This window comes from Panthera uncia, chromosome A2 (assembly GCF_023721935.1).
Source record: "Panthera uncia isolate 11264 chromosome A2, Puncia_PCG_1.0, whole genome shotgun sequence".
Lineage (NCBI taxonomy): Eukaryota > Metazoa > Chordata > Mammalia > Carnivora > Felidae > Panthera > Panthera uncia.
In genome coordinates, this window is record NC_064816.1 from 141,884,644 (window position 1) to 141,912,616 (window position 27,973).

The 27,973-nt window shown below is 42.5% G+C and overlaps 1 protein-coding gene and 1 pseudogene across 1 annotated transcript in view; one reads left to right on the forward strand and one right to left on the reverse strand.

The window, feature by feature from the left end:
- Positions 1–528: 528 nt before the first annotated feature.
- On the reverse strand, positions 529–12,410 carry LOC125930893 (uncharacterized; annotated as a pseudogene).
- Positions 12,411–12,535: 125 nt separating this feature from the next.
- Positions 12,536–27,973, forward strand: part of MKLN1 (muskelin 1) — a 180,919-nt gene continuing 165,481 nt past the window's right edge. The window contains exon 1 of the mRNA XM_049642999.1: positions 12,536–12,720. Within this exon, the coding sequence (XP_049498956.1) occupies positions 12,623–12,720 (98 nt within the window). The 5' untranslated portion in view covers positions 12,536–12,622. The remainder of the gene's footprint in view (positions 12,721–27,973) is intronic.

The following is a 27,973-nucleotide window of genomic DNA, read 5'->3' on the forward strand; positions in this document are numbered from 1 at the left end:
TGGTAAAGGGCATACGGTAGGAGAGTCACCCAGTCCCCGCCAGTCTCCATGGTTAATTTGGTAAGGGTCTCTTTTAGGGTTCTATTCATTCTTTCTACCTTTCCTGAGCTCTGGGGCCTATAAGCACAATGTAATTTCCAGTTTGCCCCCACAGCCTTGGCTACTGCCTGCGTTACCTGCGAGATAAAAGCTGGTCCACTGTCTGATCCTATCATGGCAGGAAAAACAAACCTGGGTAAGATATCTTCTAGTAGCTTCTTAGCCACCATCTGAGCCGTTTCATGCTTAGTTGGGTATGCCTCTACCCAGCCAGAGAAGGTGTCTGTAAATACTAAAAGATATTTATAACTATATTTTCCTGGTTTAACTTCAGTGAAGTCGACTTCCCATTGGGCTCCCGGTCTGGTGCCTCTGAGCCTGGTTCCTTTTTCATTTGATGTGGCTCTCGCGTTGGTGAGTTGGCAGGTCTTCCAGGCAGATACAGCTTGCTCTATTTTGGTGTCCTGTTGGTGAATCTTGATTCTGGCATGTTGGATAAGTCTTTTAATTTTCGGGCCCCCATGTGAGTAGACTAATGCATGTGCTCTAATACTGAGACTCCAAGCCGGTCTGGCAGCACGAGCTCCTTGTTAGGTGTATACCACCATCCCTTTATCTCCCGGGCCATGGGGAGTTTCTTGATCCTCTGTAACTCCTCCTGGGAGTATTTGGGCTGGTCTGGTAAAACTGGGTCTCCCGGGTCCGGTAGTTGTATGGTCATGGTGGGGACTGAAATAAGGGGACTTATTTGTAGGGGTAGTTGTATGGTCATGGTGGGGACTGCCTTGGCTGCCTGGTCAGCCTTTTGATTACCTTTAGCTACTGGGTTATCAGTTTTCTGGTGCCCTTGGCAATGGATAATGGTCAGCTTGGCAGGAAGCCATAAGGCCGTAAGCAGGTCAAGTATCTCCTGCTTATTTTTTATAGTCCGTCGTTCTGCCGTCAGTAACGCCCTCTTCTGATAAATTGCCCTATGAATATGAGCTGTGGCAAACACATAACGGCTGTCTGTGTAGATGGTAAGCCATTTTCCAGCTCCCAGCATCAGCGCCTTGGTGAGGGCGATGAGCTCTGCTCGCTGGGCTGACGTTCTGGAGGATAGAGCCTCCACCCATACGGTGTCCGTTTCGGTGACCACCGCTGCACCCCCATACCTGTGTCTGTCCCGCACAAAGCTGCTGCCATCAGTGAACCAAGTAGCCTTGGCATCGGGGAGGGGCCGGTCGGTCACATCCATCCGGAATCCATGTACTTGCTCTAGGATCCCCGCACAGTCATGTAGTGGAGCATCTAGGTCAGGGTTGGGCAGCAGGGTTGCAGGATTGAGGGCCGCACTGGGGTGGAACCACGTCCATGGAGGGTTGAGTAGGAGGCTCTGGTAATGAGTCATACGTGTGTTACTCATCCATCTTTCAGGAGGCTGTTTCAGGACCCCTTCAATGGCGTGTGGGGTCGTGATCCAGATCTCCTGTCCTAGGGTCAGTTTGTCTGCGTCCTTGACTAGGAGTGCTGTCGCCGCAATAATTCTTAGGCATGGCGGCCAGCCGGCAGCCATTGTGTCTAGCTTCTCGGATAGGTAAGCCACTGGGTGGTTCCAGGGGCCTAAGGCTTGAGTTAGAACCCCTTTTGCTATTCCCTTGTGTTCGTCTACAAAGAGGTGGAAGGGCTTTGTAATGTCTGGCAGGCCCAGGGCTGGGGCACTTATGAGGGCCTTTTTTTAACTGAATAAAGGCAGTTTCTTCTTTTTCAGTCCATTCAAATGTTTTCCCCTCTTTGGTAGCTTCATATAGAGGCCTGGTGATCTCAGCAAAACCCGGAACCCAGAGGTGGCAGTAGCCAGCCGATCCTAGAAATTCCCTTACTTCCCTTTGGGAGGTGGGAGTAGGGATCTTCAGGACAGTTTCTTTTCTGGCATCTGATAACCGCTGCTGTCTGCCCTCCAGGATGTATCCTACGTAACTTACCCTCTCCCTGCATATCTGAGCCTTTTTTGCAGATGCCCGGTACCCCAAGGCCCCCAGGGTAGCCAGCAGGTCCTGGGTCCCTTGCTCACAGTCCTTGGCCGTGTCCGCAGCAATCAGGATGTCATCTACTTACTGTAGGAGGATGAGGCCAGGGTGCTCCTTTCTGTACTCACCCAGGTCCTCGTGTAGTGCCTCGTTGAAGATGGTGGGCGAATTTTTGAACCCCTGAGGCAGCCGTGTCTAGGTGAGATGCCCGCTGTAGCCCTCCTCCGGATCATGCCACTTGAAGGTGAACAAGGGTTGGCTTTGGGGTGCCAGCGGCAGACTGAAGAAAGCATCCTTTAAATCTAGTACAGTATACCAGACCCTGGAGGGTGCCAAGGAGCTCAAGAGAGTATATGGGTTGGGAACAGTTGGGTGTATGTCCGTGACCCTCTTATTTACTTCCCAGAGGTCTTGTAACGGTCGACAGTCATTTGTGTGAGGTTTTTTGACCGGCAGTAGGAGGGTGTTCCAGGCAGACTGGCAAGGAACTAGTACCCCTAGGCTTCATAGTCTCCGGATGTGTGGCTGGATCCCCTTCTGGGCCTCCTGAGACATGGGGTATTGTTTGATCCTTACCGGACCTTCTCCTGGCTTGAGCTCTACCAGGACCGGGGTCCTGTGAGCAGCTAGTCCCATTCCCCCTGTCTCTGCCCAAACCGATGGGAATTCTTGTAGCTATCTGTCTATATTATCCTCTCTCGGGAGCGCCTCCTGGTGGAGGTGGTATTCATCCTCTAGTTTCATGGTCAGGACCTGGATGGGGTGGCCCTTGCCATTGGTGACCTGAGGCCCCACCTTGTCTGAAAGTTATCTTAGCTCCAATCTTGGTCAGTAAGTCCCGTCCTAACAGCGGGTAGGGGCATTCTGGTATTACCATAAAGGAGTGGGATACCCGTCCCGTCCCCACATTTACCGTTCTTCAGGTAGTCCATGAATACTGGCTCATACCAGTTGCCCCTTGTACCCAGGACTTCTTGCTGGCTAGCTTTCCTAGTGGGGTGTGGAGGACTGAATGTTGCGCTCTGGTGTCAACAAGGAAGTCAACAGGGGTCCCCTCCACTTTAAGAGTTACCCTGGGCTCGGGGAGAGGATCCGAACCCCGACTTCCCTAATCACTCAGTTTATCTAGCTCTAAGACTTTTACTCGATCAGTCTTGCTTCCCTTCCCGCCGGCCTTTTTCGGACAAACTCGGGCCCAATGCCCTATCTCTTTGCAGTATGCGCACTGATCTTTCTGCAGCCTCTGCTTCCCCCCCCCCCCCACCTTGGTGGTTCCTTTACCTCCTCTTGAGTCATCTGCCAGCTGCCAGAGACGGCGGTCTCATTCCTCGGGGGAGTCAGCAGTGGTAGCTAGTAGTATTCTGGCCAGGTCTCGAGTCTGCTTACTGCTGGCAGCCGCCATGGCGCGAGCCTGCTTATCCTCAGGAGGCTCCCGGTTATTATATACCTTTTCGGCTACTACCAGTAAGTCCTGCAGACTTTTTTTCTCCTAGTTTATCTATTTTCTGTAATTTTCTCCTAATGTCTATGGCCGATTGGTTTACAAAGGCCATGATAACAGCTGCCTTGCTTTCTGGAGCCTCTGGATCCATGGGGGTATAGGTACGGAATGCCTCCATGATCCGTTCTAAAAAGGCAGCTGGAGACTCATCTTTTTCCTGTTGCACATTTCCTACCTTGGCCAAACTGGTTGGCTTCCTAGCAGCCATTCGGAGACCCCCCATTAGAGTCTGGCGGTAGACCTGGAGCCTTTCCTTACCTTCTGCCGTGTTGAAATCCCACTTGGGCCGAGTTAAGGGGAAGGAGGCATCTATCTGAGCCTGGTTGGTGGTGGGATTCCCGTCTGCGCCCGGAACTAGTTTTCGGGCTTCATTGAGGATTTTTTCTCTTTCCTCAGTCGTGAACAGGACCTGCAAAAGCTGCTGGCAATCGTCCCGTGTGGGCTGATGGGTGAAAAGAACAGAGTCTAATAAATCAACAAGCCCTGCCGGTTTCTTGGATAACTTAGGATTCTGAGCTTTCCAATTGTAGGGGTCACTAGTGGCGAAAGGCCAATAGTGATGGGGCTGATTCCCCTCCGCGTCTGGGAGTCCGGTGGCTCGCAGGGGCAGAATAGTGGGGTCAGTGGAGGAGGCGGATTGCTGCCTCTGAGCCCTTTGTCTGGTAAAGGGCAGGCTTCCCACTGGAGCGTTTCCACCTCCCGCTCTTGGAACAGTGTCTGCCTCCCCCGGAGGGGGAGGATGGTGTTCTTCCAGCATCCTAGGGGGGTTATATGGGGGAGGAAAAATTAATTCTTCAGTCCCCCCTTGTAGGACAGGGTAGAGGGGTGCTGAAGGCTGGGTTAAGACTTTTCTTGTTCTCCTTCTTCTCTGTCTCCTGCAAAACAAGAATGGGTTTTGGCTCCGGAGGGCGTGGGGCTAGGAAGGGCTTAAGCCAAGAGGGTGGGTCTTCTACAAGGTCCTGCCAAGTGATAATGTAAGGGAGCTGATCAGGATGGCCCGTCTTAGGCCGAGAGATGATACCCCTGACTTGGTGGATGGTAGGGAGGTCGAAGGTTCCCTCTGGTGGCCATCCAACATTGAAAGCTGGCCACTCGCTAGAACAAAAAACCTGCCACCAACCCTTTCGGACTTCCACACTGAGGTTGTTAGCTCTTCCCCTGACATCCTTAAAGTGATCAATTGTAATACTTAGAGGAGTAGTCTGAGTCTGTCCCATAATGTCCGTCCAGTAAGTCCACAGAACAAAACAGAGAAACACAGAAACAGACAAACAGAGGGCCCATAGAAACAGTCTTCCAACTCCACGGAAGCAAAACTGAAAGCTAGACGACGGCCTCACGCCGACCGGCAGGAGCGACCTGCCTCGTCTCAGACCGTTGAGGGGAATCCACGTCCCTCCAGAAGGGAGGATCGGAACGTCTTCTGAAACTCCCGGCCTGTGGTCCTCCAGTGCATCCACTTAGACCATGCCGGGCAGTACCAGAATTTCAGAAATGAGCTCACATGGAAGAGACAGGGAATGAACAGACACTAACTGTGGCCAGTCAGGCTCTCCGGGTCGGGGGTCCCTCGGGGGTCTTGGGGATCCCGGACGAGCCCCCAAATGTTATGCCCAGAATTCGTGATCCCCAAAGACCACCAGGGAGCTGAGTCCGATGCAAAAGCAAAGAGCCTTTATTCGAGCTAGCTCGAGCTCAATCCCCTACCTGCACTGACACAGCGGTGAGATGCCGGAGAGTGAGTTTCAAAAGCACAAAGGTTTTATAGGGATCTAGGGGCAGTTGGTGGGGTGATGGTCGTGGTCTTAGCCGATTGGCTGGGGAAGGGTCAGAGTCCCGTTGCGCAGGTTGCCGGGCGTGGTTTGAACGGAAAATTTGAACAGGTGAGCGGGAAGTTACTCAAGGGGAGGAGGCGTGGTGTGAGGTTTGAGCAGGAATTTCTTCCTGCGGTTTTCCTGGACAGGGGGCCATCTCGGGGACACAGTCACTCAAGATGGAGGACACAGAACAAAATGGAGTCGGCTGGTCTAGGTCCGCTCTTTCAATATTCAGATAAGACTTTGGATTTTAGACTTTATGCTGGAATGAGCTATAAGAACTTTGGGGCTGTTGGGATGAAATGAATGTATTTAGCAAGTGAGAGGGACACACATTTTGGGGGACCAGGGGTGGATGCAAGAAGGTGGATGTGTGCAGATCAGGAGGAGGGCTCTCATTAGATACTGAATCTACTAGCATCTTGATCTTGGACTTCCTCGACTCCAGAACTGTGAAAAATAAGTGTTTGTCATCTAAGCCATGAAGTTTATGGCATTTTTGTTATAGCAGACTTAATTGCCTAAGACAACTGGTGAGAAGAAATTTAGGAGGAACTAAGAGATGCAGTTCAGGAAATATTTCTTGAGTATCTGCTATGTGCCAGTTATGGAGGGTTTGAAGAAGAATAATGCAGGTGTAGTCCTCAAAAGTTCCCACTAAATACATGAGGAAAAAAGTGGACTGAGAATCAGGTACTTGGGTTCTGGATTCATATCTGCGAAAGGCCAATTGTGTGGATGACCTTAGACATGACATTGAACATAATTGGGTATTCGTTTCTTCATCTGTTGCATAATATTGTAAAAGGAAATTCTCCCATTTACAACAGAGCTTGCCTAGGAGATAGCACACTGAATACTGTATTGTGCTCCTACTCTCCTAAATAGCTAAAGCTGTGAAAGAAACCATGAACTTTGCATGACCCACGTCAGCTAAAGCAAGATCCTTACAAGACCTATCTGAAGATTTATTTTTTTCTGACCGCTGAAGTATGGGGCTTGTTTTAACCAATCATGTACAGAACTGTTGACTTATTCCAGCCTGTTGAGAGGGGTTATTTTAATCTTCAGTGAGCATAACAATCATGAAACCCGTTCCTTACAATTAAAAACACCTCTTTTCCCCCTTAGTCTAGTGTGTTCCTTTGCCTGGAAATAAATAAATCAGCCAAAGTGGTTTTGCTTTTTAACTCTGGTAGTCAGTCTTTTTTGACAACATCTTATATCTGAATTGTACTTTACCATTTACTAAGTCTCTTCCCACTTGAGAAGAATGGGATGTGATCAAACAGGACTGGCTTTTGAACCAAAGAGATTCTGGCTGTCACTGGCTAGCTACACCTCCTTGAATAAGTTATTATATCACTGAAGGTCCCAGCTGGAAACAGATGGCATTCTGAAATTGGGCAATTTAAGAGACTTAATAAAGAGACTATTTATAAAAGTGTGAGAACATACCAGGAAACCACAGGAAGCAAGGAGCAGGGGTGGTTACTGGAACCCAGAACCAGAGAGAGTGGTGTGGAGAGACTACCTGGGAGGAGGAGGACGTGTGACCTTTGGTCCAAAGGGTCAGTCGGCCCAGAGTGACCTTACAGACAGAGGAAGGAATACCCTTACCTCACTCTCTTCTGTCCCACACGTGTGAAGAAGCAAATCAAAGACAACAATTATTTAACCTTTCTAAGTCTCATTATTCTCATTTGTGAAAGGGGAATAATATTTGTATCTCAGAGTTTCTATGAATTAAATGAGAACTTACATTATTTCATAGTAGACAAATTATGCACTCTATAATCATTCTCTTCCTTCATTTGATCTTCAAATCCCCTTGTGAAGTAGACAGGATAGGTTTGATTAAATTTACTTTTAGAGGTGGAAAATGAGACTCAGAAGTTATGTGAATTTCCCAAGGTCTCATAGCTAGAAAAGTAGCAGACTGACGAACAAAACTAAGATTTTTAACACATTCTCTAGGTTTCCTTCCACGGATTATTCTTGTGCCCCTACTCCCCTACTGCAGAAGGTTGCCACAGATGGTTTCTTCTCTCTGGAGCTGCTATACCTGGAGCTCCAGTAACTCTGCTGCTCAGAGAAAAATATGACTCAGGAATTAGTGCCTGAGCCAAAAGAAGCAACCACTAGATCGGTTAGATAAAAAGGTGGCCAGGGTCACCTGGGTGGCTCAGTTGATTAAGTGTCTGGCTCTTTTTTTTTTTTTTTTTTTTTAATGTTTACTTATTTTAGAGAGAGAGAGAGAGAGACAGGATACAAGTGAGGGAGGAGCAGAGTGAGAGAGAGTCACAGAATCTGAAGCAGGCTCCAGGCTCTGAGCTACCAGTACAGAGCCTGATGCAGTGCTCGAACTCAGGAACCACAAGATCGTGACCTGAACTGAAGTCGCACACTCAGCTGACTGTGCACCCAGGTGCCCTAAGTGTCCAACTCTTGATTTCGGCTCAGGTCATGATCTCACAGTTTGTGAGTTGGGCTCTGCGCTGACAATGTGGAGCCTGCTTGGGATTCTCTCTCTCCCTCTCTCTGCCCCTCCCTCACTCATTATTTTAAAAAAATAATAATAAAAGAAAGCCAAATGCCTCTAAAGTGACTAGGTATAAGACTTTGACCAAAATAGATTCTTCATATTGCATACTTGGCAATCTGCCTTGGATATCTATCAGATATATCCTGTATAGTTCATTAATGTCAGAATTCTTTTTTTTGTTTGTTTGTACCTCTTAATCCTCTTCATCCATTTCATCCATCCCTTAACCAACCACCCCTCTGGCAATCACCAGTTTGTTCTCTGTATTTAAGAGTGTTTTTGTTGTTGTTGTTGTTGTTGATTTGTTCATTTGTTTTTTAGATTCCTCATGTAAGTGAAATCATATGGTGTTTGTCTTTCTCTGACTTTATTTCACTTAGCATAATACCCTCTAGGTCCACCCATGTTGTTGCAAATGGCAAGATTTAATTCTTTTATATATGTATATACCACATCTTCTTAACTCCTCATTTATCAATGGACACTTGAATTGCTTCAATTTCTTGGATGTTGAAAATAATGCTGCAATAAACATAGGGATACATCTTTTTTTTTTTTTTTAAAGCTTATTCATTTATTTTGAGAGAGAGAGAGAGAAAGAGAGAGAGAGAGAGCAGGGGAGGGGCAGAGAGAGAGGGAGAGAGAGAATCCCAAGCAGGCTCCACAGTGTCAGGTATAGACTCTGACATGGGGATCTATACCATGAACCATGAGATCATGACCTGAGTCGAAATCAAGTTGAATGCTTAACCGAGGCCATCCAGGTGCCCCTCTTTTCATTTTTTTTTTAAAGTAAGCTCTATACCCAATATGGGGCTTTAACTCACAACCCCAAGATCAAGAGTCACATGCTCTACTGACTGAGCCAGCCAGGCACCCAATCTTCTCAAATTAGTGTTTTCATTTTTCTTGGGTATATACCCAGTAGTGGAATTACTGGATCATATGGTATTTCTATTTTTAATTTTTTGAGGAACCTCCATACCGTTTCCCACAGTGGTTGCACCCATTTACATTCCCACCAACAGTGCAAGAGGGTTCCCTTTTTTCCACATCCTTGCCAACACCTGTTATTTCTTATCTTTTTGATACAAGACAGGCCTTTGTGTGCCTGGCACTTTCTTACTATAGCTTAACTATTAGCTTAACTATTACCTTCTTAGAGAAGTTTCCTTTACTATCCAATCTAACTATTACTCCAGTGTAGTCTTTTCTTAGCACTCAAAACATACAGACTAAAATTATCTAGTTGACTTATTTATTACATGTTACCATATCAGAATGTAAGCTCCACGAAAGCGGGGCCCTTGTCTGGCTTGTTTATCCCTATCTCTCTTGCACCTAGACAAAACCTGGCACATCACAGCCTCTTGATAAATTTTCTTTTTTTCAGGAAAAGATAGTGAATAGTGACAAACCAAATACAATCAGTTACTTTCTCTGGTAAGTATTTACTACGAGAAGCATACTGAGAAGGCATCAGAAGAGTAAAAGATGATTGCTTTTAAGGGATGACGAGATGACAGGTCACTGGAGCTGCTGATCTCTGAATAATAATGATCCATTATCCAGTTCCCCATAAAGTGAGAATATGTCCCAATCTTTGAAGTGTGGGGGCACTAGAGGGACGAAGCAGCAGTTGAAGTTTCCAGGCCTTCCCCATGTATCCTTTTGATGAACTCCATCACCTAAGGCAACGCCCCAAACGCAGAGGAGGGTATAAAGATAGATCTCCAAGAGATCTGAGCTACTAGCAGACTCCTGCAGATTTTGAAATTTCTTTAGTCTTCTATTTTATCTTAACATTTACATACATCTTGGGTTCAGTATCATAATATATCCATATTTATGTTAACATATGAATACTTTAAATTATTCCACCGCTTGTAAAGTCTTTGCTGCAAGGAAGCCAAGCTATCCTGGGTCTTTACATTCTCCATGGCAATAGCACCTCAGGGATACATGTTTGCTGTCTGAGAAGTTCCCACATTCTCTTTCCTTTGCAGCCCAAGTTCTCCTTTAGCATAATTTAGTTGTTTATCAATAAATATTTACTGAGCATCTACTATGTACTAGAACCAACAGGCCTGGGGATGTAACTCTGAACAAGATATGCACAATTCCTACCTGCATGAGAGTTATTGTTTAGGGAGAAAGAACAGGAAAAAAAGAAAAAAAGAGTAAATTAAAATGTATTGTGGTAGCTGCTAAGATAAGGAAGGAAAATCAGGGTGCCAACAGAAATATAGAAACTGGCACCTAACCTCAAAATTGGTGATGAGGAGTGGTGCCTACATGGCTCAGTTGGTTAAGCATTCTGACTCTTGGTTTCAGCTCAGGTCATGATCTCACAGTTAGTGAGGTCGAGCCCCATGTTGGGCTCTGTGCTGATAGATCAGAGCCTGCTTGGGATTCCTTGTCTCTCCCCCTCTCTTTGCCCCTCCCCCGCTCACTCTCTCTCTCTCAAAATAAAGAAATAAACTTAAAAAAAAACCAACTGGTGACGAGGAATGATTTTCCAGAATGAAATAATCTGAAAAATGAACAACAGTTAGCCAGGTAAAGAATGGTGGAGTGCTCCTGGCTTGGCTTAGGCTGAGCTCTGGAGGCCTGAGAGAGCACAGAACTCAAACGAGCCAATTCCGTGTGTTAGTTTAGTGTGGCAGTAGAAAAGCTTGCAAAGGATAAAGAAGAGAGAGGGCTGGAGAGGTAATCAAGGCAGGACATGAGAGGCCTCTGCTAAAGGCTTTCCATATTACTTAAATGGAATAGAAAGTCACTGAAAGTCATCTCAGGAAGAACTGGCTTATATCTATTTTTTATTATTAAAAAAAATTTTTTTTTACTGTTTGTTTATTCTTGAGAGAGAGTGGGGAAGGGGCAGAGAGAGAAGGAGACACAGAATCCGAAGCAGGCTCCAGGCTCCCAACCGTCAGCGCAGAGCCCGATGTGGGGCTTAAACCCATGAACTGTGCGATCATGACCTGAGCTGAAGTCAAGAGGCTGAACCGACTGAGCCCCTCGATTTTTTAAAAGCATCATCCAGAAACCGCAGTTCTGTATCTGGGAAAGAACAAAGGCCCTACTTACATTAGGGTAAGAGGTGTAATTGGCAAACCCAGCACCCCGAACTAACAGAACTGAGACACCATCTGAATCTTCTCCCCTCACAAGCCTCTCTTCTCCCAAAGTTCACACTAAGCCTCTTCGGGACTAACCTTCTCGGGCCTCTGCCCCTGACTCTGGACTTGCAGCTCGAGTCACTGGGTCACGGCATTATTCCCTCAGGGAACAAATACTTTTCCAACCTGCCGCCACACCCAAGGCGCGCGTGTGATTTTTAGACGTTAACCAATTGTGGCCTTCTTTTGGGCATTCTAGACCTGATGTGCTAGCGAAGGCCACTATCAAGTTTTGCCCGATGGAAAGAGGGAGCCAGGGAAGGATGTGAGGAGGTTTGGGGCAGCTTAGTGATTAGTAAGGGGGAAGAGAATACAATTATTGAGGTTTTCAACTCCCTGGGTCATTCGCTGAGAAACTCTTTGCCTGGGTTTTTCCGTGGGTCAGACGGAGACGAAGCTACGGTCAAGGCTCTCAGGGGTAGGGCTTTTAGGGCTTTTCTAGGGAGTGCCGAGCACTTGGGTAACCGCAGGGGCTAAGCCAAGGACTAAGCCTGCTTAACCCTCGACAAACCGGTACCTGCTGGGAGCATTATCTACAGCTGCCAGATATTTGCAGCGAATGTTCCTTTTTTTTTTTTTTTTTTTTTTTTTTTGATAAGAAGCTGGCACGCCGCCCGTGTGGCATCGAGAGCACAAGGACTGCATATTCCCTCTCGGCTCTTTTTCTTACAACGCCGCCCGTCTCTCGCTCTTTCTGAACTTTGGGGCTAAGTTTCTGGCAGGGCTACCCGCGGGCGGACTTAACGACTGGGAACGAACCAAACCAAACCAAAACGATGGCACACGGCTTCCCTACTCCTTAAGGTTTTTTTTTTGTTTGTTTTTTGTTTTTTTTTTTTTTCCCGGTCGGGGGGTGAATGTCATTACCGAGCAAGCCGAGCGCCCGGGCTGGGGTGAAAGGGCTCGCCACGAATGTTTACAAGCACGGGCATCGCCACCGGCACACGGCACAGGCTGAGAGGACGCGCGAGCATTTCCTTTTCCTGTCTCCATGTGACTCGGGAACGCGGGGCAAGACATTTAAAACCAGGACCAGGGCAGAGGGAGAGGGTGTTAGCTCTTCCGCGCTAGCTCCCTTCAGTGCCGCTGCCTTGTAGGATTTGTAAACGGGAGAGGGCAGCGGCTTCCAAAGTCGCTACGGCGTCCCTTCACCAAGTGCGTCCTCTCAGTTTCCCTTCCCGGCTCCTAAACCACAATTTCTTTCTTTTCGTAACATTCTTGGCTTTTTCCTTACCTCGGCTTGTAAGAAAAGTCCTTTGCGCCACTCCCCTCCGAGCTCCTCAGGAAAGCCCTCAGGTGCTCACAGTCCAGTCTCAGTTTTGGTCAGTCATTAAGGAGTCTTAGCAGGTGGAAACTCTAGGAGAGAACCGAGGACACGCGCGCGCCTCAGCCCTCTACGCGGTGGGCAACATCCCAGCCCCGGAGCGTGGACGGCCTGGCGCGCCGCGGCCCCTTTAAGAGCAGGCCACGCCCCTCCCCTCCTCCCGGCGCGGCCGGCGGTCGGTGGCGGCCGCTACGGTGCTGACAAGATGGCGGCTGGCGGGGCTGTCGCTGCGGCGCCCGAGTGCCGGCTTCTGCCCTACGCGCTACACAAGTGGAGCTCCTTCTCCTCTACTTACCTTCCCGAGTAAGTGCCGAGCCTTGGGCTCGTGTTGCCCTGCTCTTCGGCATAAGCCCGGCGGGGCCAGGGGGGCAGTGGAGGGCAGCCGAGCCGAGAGGCCCAGGCGGGGCCTGCTGAGGGGGACGCTTGGCCTCCCGAGTCTCAGTCCAGCCGCGGAGAGCTTTGCCCTCCCCACCCCCCTGTCTCAGGGAGGGGTTGGGTCGGGAGAGCGGGGTCCGGGGGGGGAAGGGGCGACGTGTACCCCGCGCGGATCCGGAGCGCGTAGGACAACGGGGAACCCGGTGATGTTTTGCCCGGGATTTGGGGGTTGAGGGAGGCTCGGGGGGCGGCTGGCTCTGGGAATTGGGGCAGGAACCGGAGCTTTCGGGGTCCCGACGGGTAGCAAACGGGTGAAGGAGTCTATGGTCGTCGGAGCTGGCCGGAGACGGGGGACGGCTCAGCCGATTGCTGCCGGGACAAAGTGTAAAGCTGAGAAGGGGAGTGATTGGTGGGGGGGGGGGGGGGGGGGGGGGGGTCATTAAAAGTGGTTAGCTCCAGAAGAGTGGTAAAAGTCACGGAAGGCTGAAAAGTTGTGGGATCCGTGTGAATCCTTGCAAGTGGGGAGGGTTTGTAGGATTTGCCGAGGGTTGTCCTTTCTGGCTGGTGTTTTCTGAAAAAGGTAGGGAGTGGGCTGGGACATTACGGAAGAGTTCCATTATGTTATGGCTCGGAACATGGATTTGTACAAACACAGACCCAACTTCCCAGCCCAGAAACTCAAATATAGACCTAAAAGTCTGGACTTTTAATCAGTTTGACTTCCAGCACTGGCTTGGTCTGGGTCGCCGATTCGGGGTTAAAAAGAGTTCCATTGCATTACTACTTGTGTATTTTTTGGTAGCAAATTCCTTCTGAAATGCTGAAAGTACTTTCATACGGTATTTACCTATCTTTAGCTTATCTTCGAGAGAAGGACATGTAAGTCCAAAATTTTACATGCAGATGGAGAAACTGGCTTAGTAAAGTTTGAAGATCTGTGTGCAGACGGGGAAGAAAAGTACTAGCTGTCCCCTGGAACATCATTTCACGAGTCCAAGAATGCTTTTCTGGACAAAACAAGTCACAAATAATTTATCGTTGATGTTACTGAACAAAAAAGTAGATCTGTGAAGCATACCCAGAGTTTTTTTTTTCCATCTGTATTTTAAACATTCTTAACATTTTCTCAACGTTGATTTCAGTCAAGAATGCGCAAATGGATCTGTGACTTAGAAGAATGTAACGCTCTTAACTCCCACTCACCAGGTCAAGGGTTGGCAGTCAGGCCTTCAGTAGGGTTTGCTTCAGTGAAGGGTGCCAAGTGACTTGTGGTCAGATCTGGCCCGTGTGGCCTATTGATGGCTACTGCATGGCCGTGTCCCTGATTGATGTTGGACTCCCAGCTTTTCATCTGAGAACGAGCCAGGTAAACAGCCCTCAGCTGGAGTTGAAATGTGGCCCTTGGTGCTTGACTTCTGATTTTTTTGAGGCTAACAAATTCTTGAATCTGAAGAAAATTAGCATTTTTCTCTGCCCCAGCTTAGGAACGCAGGCAGTAAGGAATTGGGGTGGCATCGTTTGATTTAATAACTTCAGAGAAGTTTTTTAAAAACAGAAATTTTCCTGGTCTTGAATTAGGCTGCTTCCAGGATTTTACTCCTTAAGTTTGTGATATAGGGGCAGGACTTGCATGTCACAAGTCCCTTCAGAGTTCTGAATAAAAAAGGAAGAGTACAGTTCATGCAGGAAATGGTTTAGGGGGATGGCAACTTTACTCTGACTTACGCCTCGTTATCCTGGCCCAAGATTTGAACTGGATAGAATACTAGTTGTGGTTAGAAGGCAGCTGTTTGAAATTGTGGAGAAATCTATTGTTATAATTCTCTCAAATATGTTCATATATTAGTACTTAATGCGTATTTAATTTTCAGACGCTTTCATTTACAATGTCTTATTTAATCCTTAACGATATTCTGCTGTTTTATGCAGAACAGTTTTTATTTTAAAGCACTAAACTATTAAAATAGAGTAATTGGAGCTTTTTTCTTTGAAAGAATATGACTATTATGCAGCTTGAGTTTGAGAATTTTGTGTCTGCTGAATTGGTGTGGGCCATGCCTAAATTGTAAAACTCTTTTGGTACTGAGCAATTAGCAAGTAAGCATGGTATAGCTTTGTATAATATGAAGTGTAAGAAAGAGAATTGACCTTCTTTACCTTTGGCCTAAAATTCTCTGTAACAGCAGTTGCTGTATCCTTATTGGCAGTGACCGTCATGTTAGGTATCTCCTAAAAACGTCTAATTTTAAGTAAAGCCATTTGTTGTAGACAGTAGACAAACAATATTTGGGTGGCAAACATTTACTGATTACAAGTCGTAGACCTAGACATTTGGAGGGGAGAATAATAAAACAATAATAACAATGGGAAACACTGAAACTGTGTGCCTTCCATAAGCTAGGCTCCCTTATGAACACTTTAAATGTATTAACTCATTTAATTCTCACACAGCTGTATGAAGAATTTACGTTTTCCAGATGAGGAACCAGACATGGAGAGGTTAAAATTTGCCTCGCTAGCTGAGGTCATGATTTGAACCTAGGCAGTCTCGATTCAGGTTCCATAGCCTTAATAGTGCTGTTCTGCTTGTGCCCAAAAGTAGAGACAGGAATTCAAAGATTGGAAAGAGTTCTTATATTAAAGGCACTTAAAGTTTTGTTGTGTAAAAACATGTGAAGTCATAAAAAAAAAAAAAAAGGAAAAGTTCAGATATCTGTTTTCTTCCTAAGGAATTAGAATTTTTTTTTCCTTCTCCTAAAGGCAGAAAAAAACCACATTTTTTCCTTATAACCCTTTTAGATTTATTAAGACCTTAAAAATATTAAAGCAGATCTAGTTATACATGTACATTTTTATTTTGAAACTAACGAAGTGGCCTTTTGTTTTGCAAAGCTCTTAAATTTGCCATATTTTACATTTTTCTGAAATTTATATTTGGATATTAAGAGAAATACATTTTAATAATTTTTAGATTTACATGAGAGTTTATATTTAAGAATATTTTATAAATTGCTAATCTCTATACTCAAATGTTTCTTTTTAAAAATAATTGAATTTTTTTTTTAATTTATTTTGAGAGAGAGAGCAAGGAGGGGAGAGGCAGAGAGAGGGAGGGAGAGAGAGAATCCTGAGCAGGCTTCGTGCTGTCAGCACAGAGTGTAATGCAGGGCTCAATTTCATGAACTGTGAGATCATGACCTGAGCTGAAAGCAAGAGTTGGACACTTAACCAACTGAACCGCCCAGGCGCCCCATATACTCAACTGTTTCTTGACGTAGCTAACCAATAGTGATACCAATTGCACTTTATTGAGCACTTATTATATACAAGATGCTTTTTCTACATAGTTTTACTTAATCCTTAGAACAAACCAGCAAGATGAATTTTGTTATTTTTGCAGGTGAGGAAACTGAGGTCCATACAGGTTAGGTAACTTGCCGTGTTGAACATAATAGTTTTCAAAAGGTTTAGCAAGTTCTCTGACTTAAAAGTTATTGCACGTGCTTCTAGTAACAACTACTTATTAAGTACCTTCTTTCTTTGGCACTATGCTTAGCACTTAGTGTGTCTTTTTTGATTTAGTCTTCACAAACACTTTACAGTAAATATTATTCTGTGTTACAGAATAGGGAAACTGAAGTTCAGACAGGTAAACTAACTTGCCCAAGTCCAAGAGTTGAAAGGATAGGAGATAGTATTCTGATCTTGGGCCTTCTGACTTCTGTTACCAAAGCTGCTTCAATATTTTGCAGGACTATAGTACATTCACAGTTGTGAATACAATTAAGTGCTGTGCTATAAGGTTAGAGAAAGAGAACAATAGTTAGCTATATTTTCTCTTGACCTTTAAGGCTTTAATGTATTAATATAAAAACTGGGAGGACCTTTAAAAGTTTTTTTATACATTAGGTAATTTCATTGATATGGAATTATTCTGGTTTACATGTTATTGAAAGACTTGAATAGCTTAAGTAGTAAAATTTGATACATTTTAAGTGTGGTCACCTTTTTTTCCTATTAGTCTTCTTTATTAATATCAAATAATTAAAGATCATTGTGCATAATGAACTTGAGAGTTTGTTACAATCCCATAGTCTCCTGCAAACCCACAAATGTAAATCACTAGTTTGGAGGTATTCCACTTCCTGGAGACTGGAAACTGTCATGTTCTTCCTTTATCTCCTTTCTCTTTCCCTAAACCGAAATTAGACACTGGCCTGGCTTAGGAACTTTATTGGCCACTGAAAGTTCTGATATTTTCAGTCTGATAATCTTAGAACTTTGGAAAAATAAAGATAAGCCAGGATAGAAGAAAGGAACCTGAGGTGGATGAAGGACTAGAGACTGAAAGGATCCTGGAACTGGATTTTTGTGACTTTTAGAAAGTTAATGATTCTTCTCTGAGCATCATCAGTTTCCTTTTATGTAGAAATAGTTTTTATTTTGATCAAATTCTAAGGAGGTTTTATATTGTTATTTTTTTCCAGGTAGGTAGATGTGTCTATCATTTGCATTAACTTCTAGGTAAATATAGTAGGTTTTGAATAAATTATTTTGGAGCCTGATACAGGGACTTTGTGATATTTTACATGTAGATAAGATACGTTTCAGCTGTTTGTGGCGATCTGACTGCTGTATTTCAGTCGTTCAAAAATCATCCTTGGGGAGTGGCTGGCTGGTTCACTTGGTGGAGCGTGTGACTGTTGATCTCGGGGTTGTGAGTTCCAGCTTTGGGTGTAGAGATTACTTAACAATAAAATCTTAAATTATCTTTGGAAATATGAGAGATTTCTAGATTTTAATTTTAGAGATGTTGATGTTAATACCTAAGAGTGGCTCTTTGTATTTACTTTGGTTTTTGGTACCTCATGAATCTGTAGCATGAGTGTTTCATCAGTTCTGAAAAAAATTTTGATATTCTTCAAATATTGTTTCTGCCCCATTCTTTTTCTCCTTCCCTCTGTGACTCCAGTGTAATCTATATTCTACTTTTTGTCATGTTCTCTATGTCTCTAATGCTTTTCCTTGTCGTTTCTATCTTTTTTTTTTGGTGGGGGGGGGGTCTCCTTATTCCATTCTGGATAGGTTTTCCTTGCCTGTGTTCCTGTTTACCAATTCTCTATTCAGCTTTGTCCAGTTTGCTTTTAACCCCATCTATATTTCTTGATTTCAGCTATAATATTTTTAGTGCTAGAATTTTTTTTTAAATGTTTATTTTTGAGAGAGAGTGAGAAAAAGAGAGAAAGCTGCTCTTGCTCACATGAGTTGAGGAGGGGCAGAGGGAGAGTGAGACAGAGAATCTGAAGCAGGCTCCGGGCTGTCAGTGCAAAGCTTGACATGGAACTTGATCCCACAAACTATGAGATCGTGACCCTAGCTAAAGTTGGACCCTCAACTGACTGAGCCACCCAGGTGCCACAGTGCTAGAATTTTTATTTGATTCTCTCTTTCTCTCTTCTTAATAGAGCCTCTTTTTTTTGGTGAAAATATCCATATTGTCACCTATTTTCTTGAACATATCAATCAAGTTATTTAAAGTCTATGTCTGAAGACTCTAATATCTGGATCACCTGTACATTGATTTCTGTTTTTTTTCCCTTTTTGGTTAAGTATCTTGTTTGATAATATACTAATTATTATAATATGTAACTATATATAGTCCTATGTTATATGTTATATAATTATTGTTACTACTATCATCACCACCATTTTGGGGGGTAATTTTTTGTTAAATACCAGACATTACAGAATTTTAGATACAGGTACAAATTACAGTTGTGTACCTAATGATATATTTCTCTAGAGGAGATTCACCTGTCTTATGGCAGGCAGGTGGAATAGAGGCACATCGCCTCAATTGGACCTTCAGTCAAGAACTGAACAGACTTGGGCGCCTCAGTGGCTCAGTCGGTTAAGCGTTGACTTCGGCTTGGGTCGTGATCTCACCGCTCGTGGGATTGGACCCCACATCAGGCTCCGTGCTGACAGTGCGGGGCCTGAAGCCCACTTTGAGTTCTGTGTTTCCCTCTCTCTCCACCCCTCCCCCACTCATGCTCTGTCTCTCTCTCTCTCAAAAATAAACATTAAAATTTAAAAAAATAAAATAAAAAGAACGCACTTGAAGCTGGGTTTTTGGTTTTGTAAACCTCTAGTTTGCCTAACTTTGGTAGTCCTCCCAACTGAGAGACTGGTTGTTTCCAAGGCCTCTTCTGCTTGTCTCTGCAGCAGCGTGAGAATCCTAAAAGCTCCTCTTTGCTTTTCAGTTGCTTTCTGTGGACTTTTTAGCCTCTGCTCTGTGTATACAGTTCAAGACTTGACAGGTGCCTCAAGGGGGAAATCAGTACACAGTGTCTGGCTTGTTCTTGTGTGCCTCTTTTCACTATAGGATCTTGACCTGTTAAGTCCTGGATATAATGGTAAGACCCAGTTTCCAAGTTTTGTCCTCCTGGCCGCATGAAAATTGCCAGAAATTCTGCTGATTTTCTGCCTTTTCGTTGCTGTCCTTTCCCAGCTCCTTTCCCTGTGCCGTTAAAGAAATAGGAGGAATGCCCTGTGTAGAATGTGACGTTCCCGTTAATGAATTCTGTAGGATCTCAAGTCCTAGGTGCCTCAGAAAGTATCTGATACCTTAAGAATGTTTTTTTCTATTTTGTACAGCTCTTCTAGTTTTAAGAGGGAATGTTGATCTGCTACAGGCTATTCTGTTATATCCAGAAGGAGAAATCTTTCTGTGTTTAGTTCTTATGGAATAGATTGTTGTATCTTGTAGGCTTGTGAATTCCTCATGATTCTTTTAATGTATTAACTTAACCTTTGAGCTCCAGAATTTTTTTGCCAAGTGTTCTCCTTCACTTTGCCTTTTGACATCTTAACTGCTTGTTCCTAATACCTGATGGGAAAAATTATGAAATATAAATAACATTGTTTGTTAGCAGTTATTTTAAGTTGTTTTCGACTAAGTTAAAGTGAGATTTATTCTTGGTTTTGTTGGTGATGTATAAGTCTTTTTTTGAGACTTAATTGTTCATGAAGTCCAGAAACTGAGTTTTTTTAATGTTTTGAGAAAGCACAAGCAAGGGAGGGGCAGAGGGAGGAAGGCAGAGGATCCGATGTAGGCTCTGTGCTGACAGCAGTGAGCCCGATGTGGGGCTTGAACTAATGAACCGTGAGATCATGACCTGAACTGGAGTTGGACATTCAACCGACTGAGCCACGCAGGTGCTCCCAGAAATTGAGAGTTTAATCTTTGTCATAAGCAAATAGTTATTTCCTTTCCTATAATGTACTTTTTATATTATCTACCTTTTTATTAGAACTTTAATGACAAAAAACAACTTTCTTGGGAATCTTACATTTATGTGAAGACATTATTTAGAAGGAAGATACTATGGTCTAATGTAAATTTTTTGGTTTGTAAATATTGTTAGTATTTAATACTTTTTAAATATCCTTGTTACTTTAGTATGACTGTTATTTATTGTCATCACCTATATATTTGTTCTTAAGGCGTGCTGTTTTGTATAAACAGAAATGCTAACTTATTTCAGGCATCCTTGGATATCATGTCCCCTTTCCCCTTCCTCTCATTATCCCCTTTCTTCCCTTTCCCTTTTGATTTAAGTAATTGGATCAGAAGAGCCTTAATCTAACTCCTACTTATTCTTCATCTGTCAGCTAAAATGTCACTTTCTCAGGAAACCCTGTCTCACCTCCATTCCCCCCCAGTAAGTGTGGCACCCTTTCCTTTGCCCCAGCAGTTAAATGTTTTTATACAAATGTATACCTTTCTCATATATCACTTTATACAGTTTATAACTATGCATTTATTTGTGCGATTTCTTGATTAATAGCTATCCCCCCAACTTGACCACAGTATCATAGGGACTATGGAATTTTTTCCCCCTCATCATTGTAGGCCAGCATAATGTTTATTAAATGAATAAATGACTGAATTAACTAGGCATTTTGGCTACTTTTCTGTCTTTTTTTTTTTTAACTTTTTTTTTTTTAACGTTTATTTTTGAGGCAGAGAGACACAGAGCACGAACGGGGGAGGGGCAGACAGAGAGGGAGACACAGAATCAGAAGCAGGCTCCAGGCTCTGAGCCAGCAGCCCAGAGCCCGACGCGGGGCTCGAACTCACGGACCGCGAGATCGTGACCTGAGCTGAAGTCGGACACCCAACCGACTGAGCCACCCAGGCGCCCCTTTTTTAACTTTTTTTAAATGTGTATTTAGTTTTGAGAGAGAGAGAGGGAAAAAGGGAGCAGGGGAAGGACAGAGAGAGAAGGAGACACAGAATCTGAAGCAGGCTCCAGGCTCCGAGCTGTGAGCATAGAGCTCAACATGGAGCTCGAACCCATTAACTGTGAGATCATGACCTGAGCCGAAGTCGGACGCTTAACTGACTGAGCCACCCAGGCGCCCCTACTTTTCTCTCTTTAATGCAATAAAAAAAAATTTTTTTTTAAGTTTATTTACTTTGAGAGTGAGCACAAGTGGGAGTGGAGCAGATAGAAGGAGCGACAGAATCAGTTCACAGCCCCATGCAGGGCTTGAACTCATGAACCGTGAGATAGTGACCTGACTAGAGATCAAGAGTCAGACACCTAACTGACTGAGCCACCCAGGTGCCCCACTTTAATGCAGTTTTAATCTGGGGCTAGAGGGAGTCATATACTGGCTATGTTCAAAACCCCAAATAATTAGTAATATTTAAATCCATGCTATGAATTTTCATGGTTCCCATAGCTTTTGACAATTTCTGAGAATATTTTAAGTGAAACTGGTTGAGTGAGAGATGTTATATTTGGAAGGACTTGAATAATAGAAAACTTCTTATCCTGGAGTTTTAAAAAGTTTGTATTAAGTTATTTATAATTCTTATAGCCAATATTTCTAACGAGACCTTGAGAACTTTAAAGCTGAGTTTATTACAACCAATAATGAAGCAACAGAAAGGGAAATCAAGGAATCAGTCCCATTTACAGTTGCATCAAAACCCATAAAATACCTAGGAATAAACCTAGACAAAGAGGTGAAAAATCTATACCCTGAAAACCATAAGAAGCTTATGAAAGAAATTGAAGACACAAAAAAATGGAAAAATATTTCATGCTTCTAGATTGGAAGAACAAATATTGTTAAAATGTCAATACTATCCAAAGCAATCTACATATTCAATGCAATCCCTGTCAAAATAACATCAGCATTCCTCACTGAGCTAGAACAACAACCCTAAAATTTGTGTGGAACCAGGAAAGACCCTGAATAGCCAAAGCAATTCTGAAAAAGAAAACTAAAACTGGAGGCATCACAATCCCGGACTTCAAGCTGTATTACATAATTGTAATCATCAAGAGAGTATGGCACAAAAATATACACTTAGATCAATGGAACAGAATAGAGAACCCAGAAATGGACCCACAAACATATGGCCAACTAATCTTTGACAAAACAGGAAAGAATATCCAATGGAATAAAGACAGTCTCTTTAGCAAATTGTGTTGGGAAAACTGGAGTGACATGCAGAAAAATGAACCTGGACTACTTTCTTACACCATTCACAAAAATAAACTCAAAATGGATGAAATACCTAGACGTAAGACAGGAAGCCATCAAAATCCTAGAAAAGAAAACAGGCATAAACCTCTTTGACCTTGGCCGCAGCATCTTCTTACTCAACATGGCTCCAGAGGCAAGGGAAACAAAAGCAAAAGTGAACTATTGGGACCTCATCAAAGTAAAAACCTTCTGCACGGTGAAAGAAACAATCAGCAAAAGTAAAAGACAACCAGCATAATGGGAGAAGATATTTGCAAACAACATATCAGATAAAGGATTAGTATCCAAAATCTATAAAGAACTTGTCAAACTCAACACCCAAAAAACAAATAATCCAGTGAAGAAATGGGCAAAAGGCACGAATAGACAATTTTCCAAGGAAGGCATTCAGATGGCTAACACACACACGAAAAAATACTCAATATCACTCATCATCAGGGAGATACAAATTAAAACCACAGTGAGATACCACCTGACACCTGTCAGAATGACTAACATTAACAACTCAGGCAACAACAGATGTTGGCAAGGATGCAGAGAAAGAGGATCTCTTTTGCACTGCTGGTGGGAATGCAAGCTGGTGCAGCCACTCTGGAAAACAGTATGGAGGTTCCTCAAAAAGTTAAAAATAGAACTACCCTACAACCCAGCAGTTGCACTACTTGGTATGTATCCAAGGGATACAGGTGTGCTCTTTCCGAAGGGGCACATGCACCCCAATGTTTATAGCAGCACTATCAACAATAGCCAAAGTATGGAAAGAGCCCAAATGTCCATCGACAGATGAATGGATAAAGAAGATGTGGTGTATATATATACAATGGAATATATTTAGTTTTTGATTACTTGGCAGTCAAAAAGAACAAAATCTTGCCATTTGCAACAACGTGGATGGAACTAGAGGGTATTGTGCTAAGCGAAATTAGTCAGAGAAAGACAAATATCATATGACTTCACTCATGTGGAATTTAAGATACAAAACAGATGAACATGATGGAAGGGAAGCAAAAATAATACAAAAATAGAGGGACAAAATATAAGAGACTCAACGGAGGGTTGCTGGAGGGGTTGTGGGTGAGGGGATGGGCTCATTGGGTAAGGGGCATTAAGGAGGACCCTTGTTGGGATGAGCACTGGGTGTTACACATAGGGGATGAATCACTGAAATCTCCTGAAATCATTGTTGGACTATATGCTAACTTGGATGTAAATGAAAAAAAAAATAAAATTTTTAAAAATTAATAAGAGGAAATAGTATGTGGGATATAAGGGAAGTTGGTGCTATCTTCACAATTTCTCTGTGAATCTAAAGATATTTTGAATTAAAAGGTTATTAAAAGCAAAAAATTGGGTTTTATTACAGAATTTGATTTGCCTAATAGTTTTTAATAGTTTTAGAGTATCTTATCTATATTTTGATTAATTTTAGGATGGTGTCATTTAATTCCTTGAATATAAGTATTTGTTGACTTTTTTTTATATAACAGTGTTTTTGGTTTGGAAGCTCACATTCCATACACTTTGACCATTTAAAGTGTATAATTTAATATCTTTTACTATGTTCACAGATATGTATGACTATTACTGTAGTCAATTTTAGAACATTTCTATAGTCTCAAAAAGAAAACTGTACTGTTAGCCATTAACTGCTTACTCTGCCATTTCTAGGCACTAAACTAATTTCTGTATCTATAGGTTTGCTTATTCCAGGCATTTCGTGTAAATGAAATTATATAATAATGTAGTCTTGCGATTGGTTTTTTTCACTTAGCATATTGTTTTTAAAGCTCATCCATTTTGTAGCAAGTATCAGTACCTCATCCTTTTTATGGCTGATAATCTATTCTGTTTATACACCGCATTTTGTTTATCCATCCATTAGTAGATGGACATTTGGGTTGCATATCAGTATTTAGCTATTATGAATAATGCTGCCATAAACCTTTGTTTACAAGTTTTTGTATAGTATCTTTTTATTTCTTTTGGGTAAATGCCTAAGATTAGAATTTCTGGGTTATGGTAACCAGGTTTAACTGAGCAATTACCAGCTGTTGGTTGGGTGTTTTTTCTTTTATTGAATGATTAGCAAGAAACTGATTAATGCATATGAATTGAATCCCTGTAAGGAAAAGGACCATCTGAAATTAGATAGCAAATTGCCTGACTTCAGTTTATTGCTCCGAGAACTTTCTGTGACAGTTTAGCTACTCATTTATCTTCCTTTATTTTTTTATTTTATTAAATATATTTTAATTCCAATATAATTAACATACAGTGTTATATTCATTTCAGGTGTACAATATAGTGTTTAAACAATTCCATCTATTACTCAGTGCCCATGAAGATAAGTGTACTCTTAATCCCCTTCATTTTTTTCACCTATTCCCCCATTCACCTCCCGTATGGCAACCATTAGTTTGTTCTCTATAATTAAGTCTGTTTCTTGATTTGTCTCTCTTTTTTCCCCCTTTGTTCATTTGTTTCTTAAATCCCACATATGAGTGAAATCCTATGGTATTTGTGTTTGACTTCACTTAGCATTATCCTCTGTAGATCCATCCATGTTGTTGCAGATGGCAAGATTTCATTCTTTCTTATGGCCAAATTATGGAAGCAGCCCAAATGTCCACCTGTAGATAAACGGATAAAGAAGATGTGTGATATGTATACAATGGAATATTATTTGGCCATTGTAAATAATGCTGCAGTAAACATAGGGGTGCATGTATCCCTTTGAATTAATGTTTTCATAATCTTTGAATGAATACCCAATAATGTGATTACTGGATTGTAGGGTAGATCTGTTTTGAATTTTGTGAGGAATGTTCATATTGTTTTCCACAGTGGCTACACCAGTTTACATTTCTGCCAACAGAGCAGGAGTGTTCCTGTTTCACCGTATCCTTGTCAACACTTGTTGTTTCTTGTGTTTTTGATTTTAGCCATTCTGACAGGTGTGAGGTGATACCTCATTGTAGTTTTGATTTGCATTTCCCTGATGATGAGTGATGGTGAGCCTTTTTTCATGAGTCTGTTGGCCATCTGGATGTCTTTAGAGAAATGTCTATTCTTGTCTTTCCATTTTTAAATTGGATTATTTGTTTTTGGGGTGTTGAGTTATATCAGTTCTTTATACATTTTGGGTACTAACCCTTTGTGGGATATGTCGTTTGCAAATATATTCTCACATTCAGCAGGTTGTCTTAGTTTCGTTGGATGTTTCCTTTGCTGTGCAGAAAGAAGCTTTTTATTTTCATGCAGTCTTAATACTTTATTTTTGCTTTTGTTTCCCTTGCCCCAGGATAGACATACTATGCCAGAGAAATTACTGCCTATGCTCTCTCCTAGGATTTTTATGGTTTCAGGTCTTACATTTAATCCATTTTGAAGTTTTGTTTGTTTGTTTTTTGAGAGAGAGAGAGAGCATGAGTCAGGAAGGGGCAGAGAGAGAGGGAGACAGAGGATACGAAGCAGGTTCCATGCTATCAGTGCAGAGTCTGATGCTGGGTTTGATCTCACGAGATCATGACCTGAGCCAAAGTTGGATGCTTAACTGACTGAGCCACCCAGTCACCCCGTTTTGAGTTTATTTTTGTGTATGTTGTAAAAAAGTGGTTTGGTTTCATTCTTTTGCATGTAGCTGTCCAGTTTTCCTCGCACCATTTGTTGAAGAGACTGTCTTTTTCCTATTGCATATTCTTGCCTCTATGTTGAAGATTAATGACCATGTAATTGTAGGTCAATTTCTGGGCTTTCTATTCTGTTCCTTTGATTATCTTCCTTTATTATTGTTTACAATACATGTTATGGATTGGCTCCATATCTTCATTTCTTAAGATACCTACCCAGCTGTCACAGTATACATACATCGAGAAATACATATATACTTTTCTGAGCAGTTAGTGGTGGGGATGTGAGTTGAAAGTTGGTATGTTTTTTTTCTTTTTTTTCTTTTTTTAACGTTTTATTTTATTTTTGAGACAGAGAGAGACAGAGCATGAACAGGGGAGGGTCAGAGAGAGAGGGAGACACAGAATCTGAAACAGGCTCCAGGCTCTGAGCTGTCAGCACAGAGCCCGACGCGAGGCTCGAGCTCACGGACCGTGAGATCATGACCTGAGCCGAAGTCGGACGCTTAACCAACCGAGCCACCCAGGCGCCCCTGGTATGTTTTTTTTCTAAAATTTATATGGTTTGCTTACATTTGAAATACTGAGTGGGAGATATTTTTGAAACTTGTTTATGAAGTCTTTCTTTAAACAAATGGAGGCATAGATTTTAAAAGAGCTGAAAATAACTTTTATTGAGAAAATGGTTTCTTACAGAACGTAGAGGCAATTTCAGATAATTGGAAAATTCATACATCTAGGTCTGAAGGTTTAAGCTTTGACATCTATATAATGTCCATTTTGTATAATCTAAAATGCCACAGTAGGTGACAGGTTAAAGAAAAACTGGTTATTATTTATATGTTTTTTGCTGCATTGTGGTATTCAAATTGCTATTATGGCTTTTCACATTTTTGGCTGTCTTACCATAAGTTATTGGTGCCTGTTAACTCCTGGGTAATAGCCAGACCTATTTGAAGGTATAAGAGAAGAATCTTTGTTGGTGAGCTATCTATATACATACAGTAGCACAAACGATACATATTGAAGGTAACAAAAGCTAAGTTTAGGTGTATGATAGAAGCAGTAAATGTTACAGAAATCAGAAGTGAAATTCAGGGGATGGAGCTGTTACTGTTGGCCAGGGCTTGAGGAGAGACTTCTTGGAAGAGGTAAATGAGCTGTGCCTGCCTTTGTGTACAGATATAACTTATTATCCTTCAAATTTCTTGAATGCAGCAATTTATCCTTACTCTCATGCATATTCAAGAACTTCTATTTGGGAAATTGTGTTAGCATTTGGAATTTGTCTGGTTACTGTAGTGTATCAGAACCAGGGAGGTGCTTGGAGATAGACTTTTGTCAAATAGTTGTGCTTTACAGGATGCTTGATGCAGGCTGGGTCATTGGTCAGATACTTCTTCCTTAGATATTACATATGTGTACTGGTATCCTTGCCCATATTTCTGTCCAAAGCCACCACTTTTTAATGTGTTAAGTAAGTCTTTTTATTTTTTGTTCAGATTTATTTCATAGTTACAGTATTACGAAAGAGTTTACTTACTGAAGGTAGCTCGGCTAATAGTGTTCCCCTATTTGTCATCTTCCCCTTTCACATCTTCCCCCTTTTTTCTGTATTTGTCAGTGAACTCTTCTTTATTTATACTTCCTTTATGATTCTCTGTGTTAGGAGATATAAGCATGCATTTATTGCAGATGCGTTTAGGAGACTATGAAAAAAATTAGTGTAATGAAAACAAAACTCTTTGAAAGTTATTTCATTCTTTTAAGGATGTTAAGATAATTTGAATTTTTTATGGTACTCTAACCTGCTTTTCCAGGGCATTTAGGGCAGTGCTTATTTTTATATTTATCTAAAATATAATGCATGGATTGCAAATTAATCCTCTAACAAATACACAATGATATTGATAGTGATGTGTTGCTCTGAGATTTACTGAGTTCAATAGAACAGTTTTTTTGGGCACCTGGTGGCTCAGTCGGTTGAG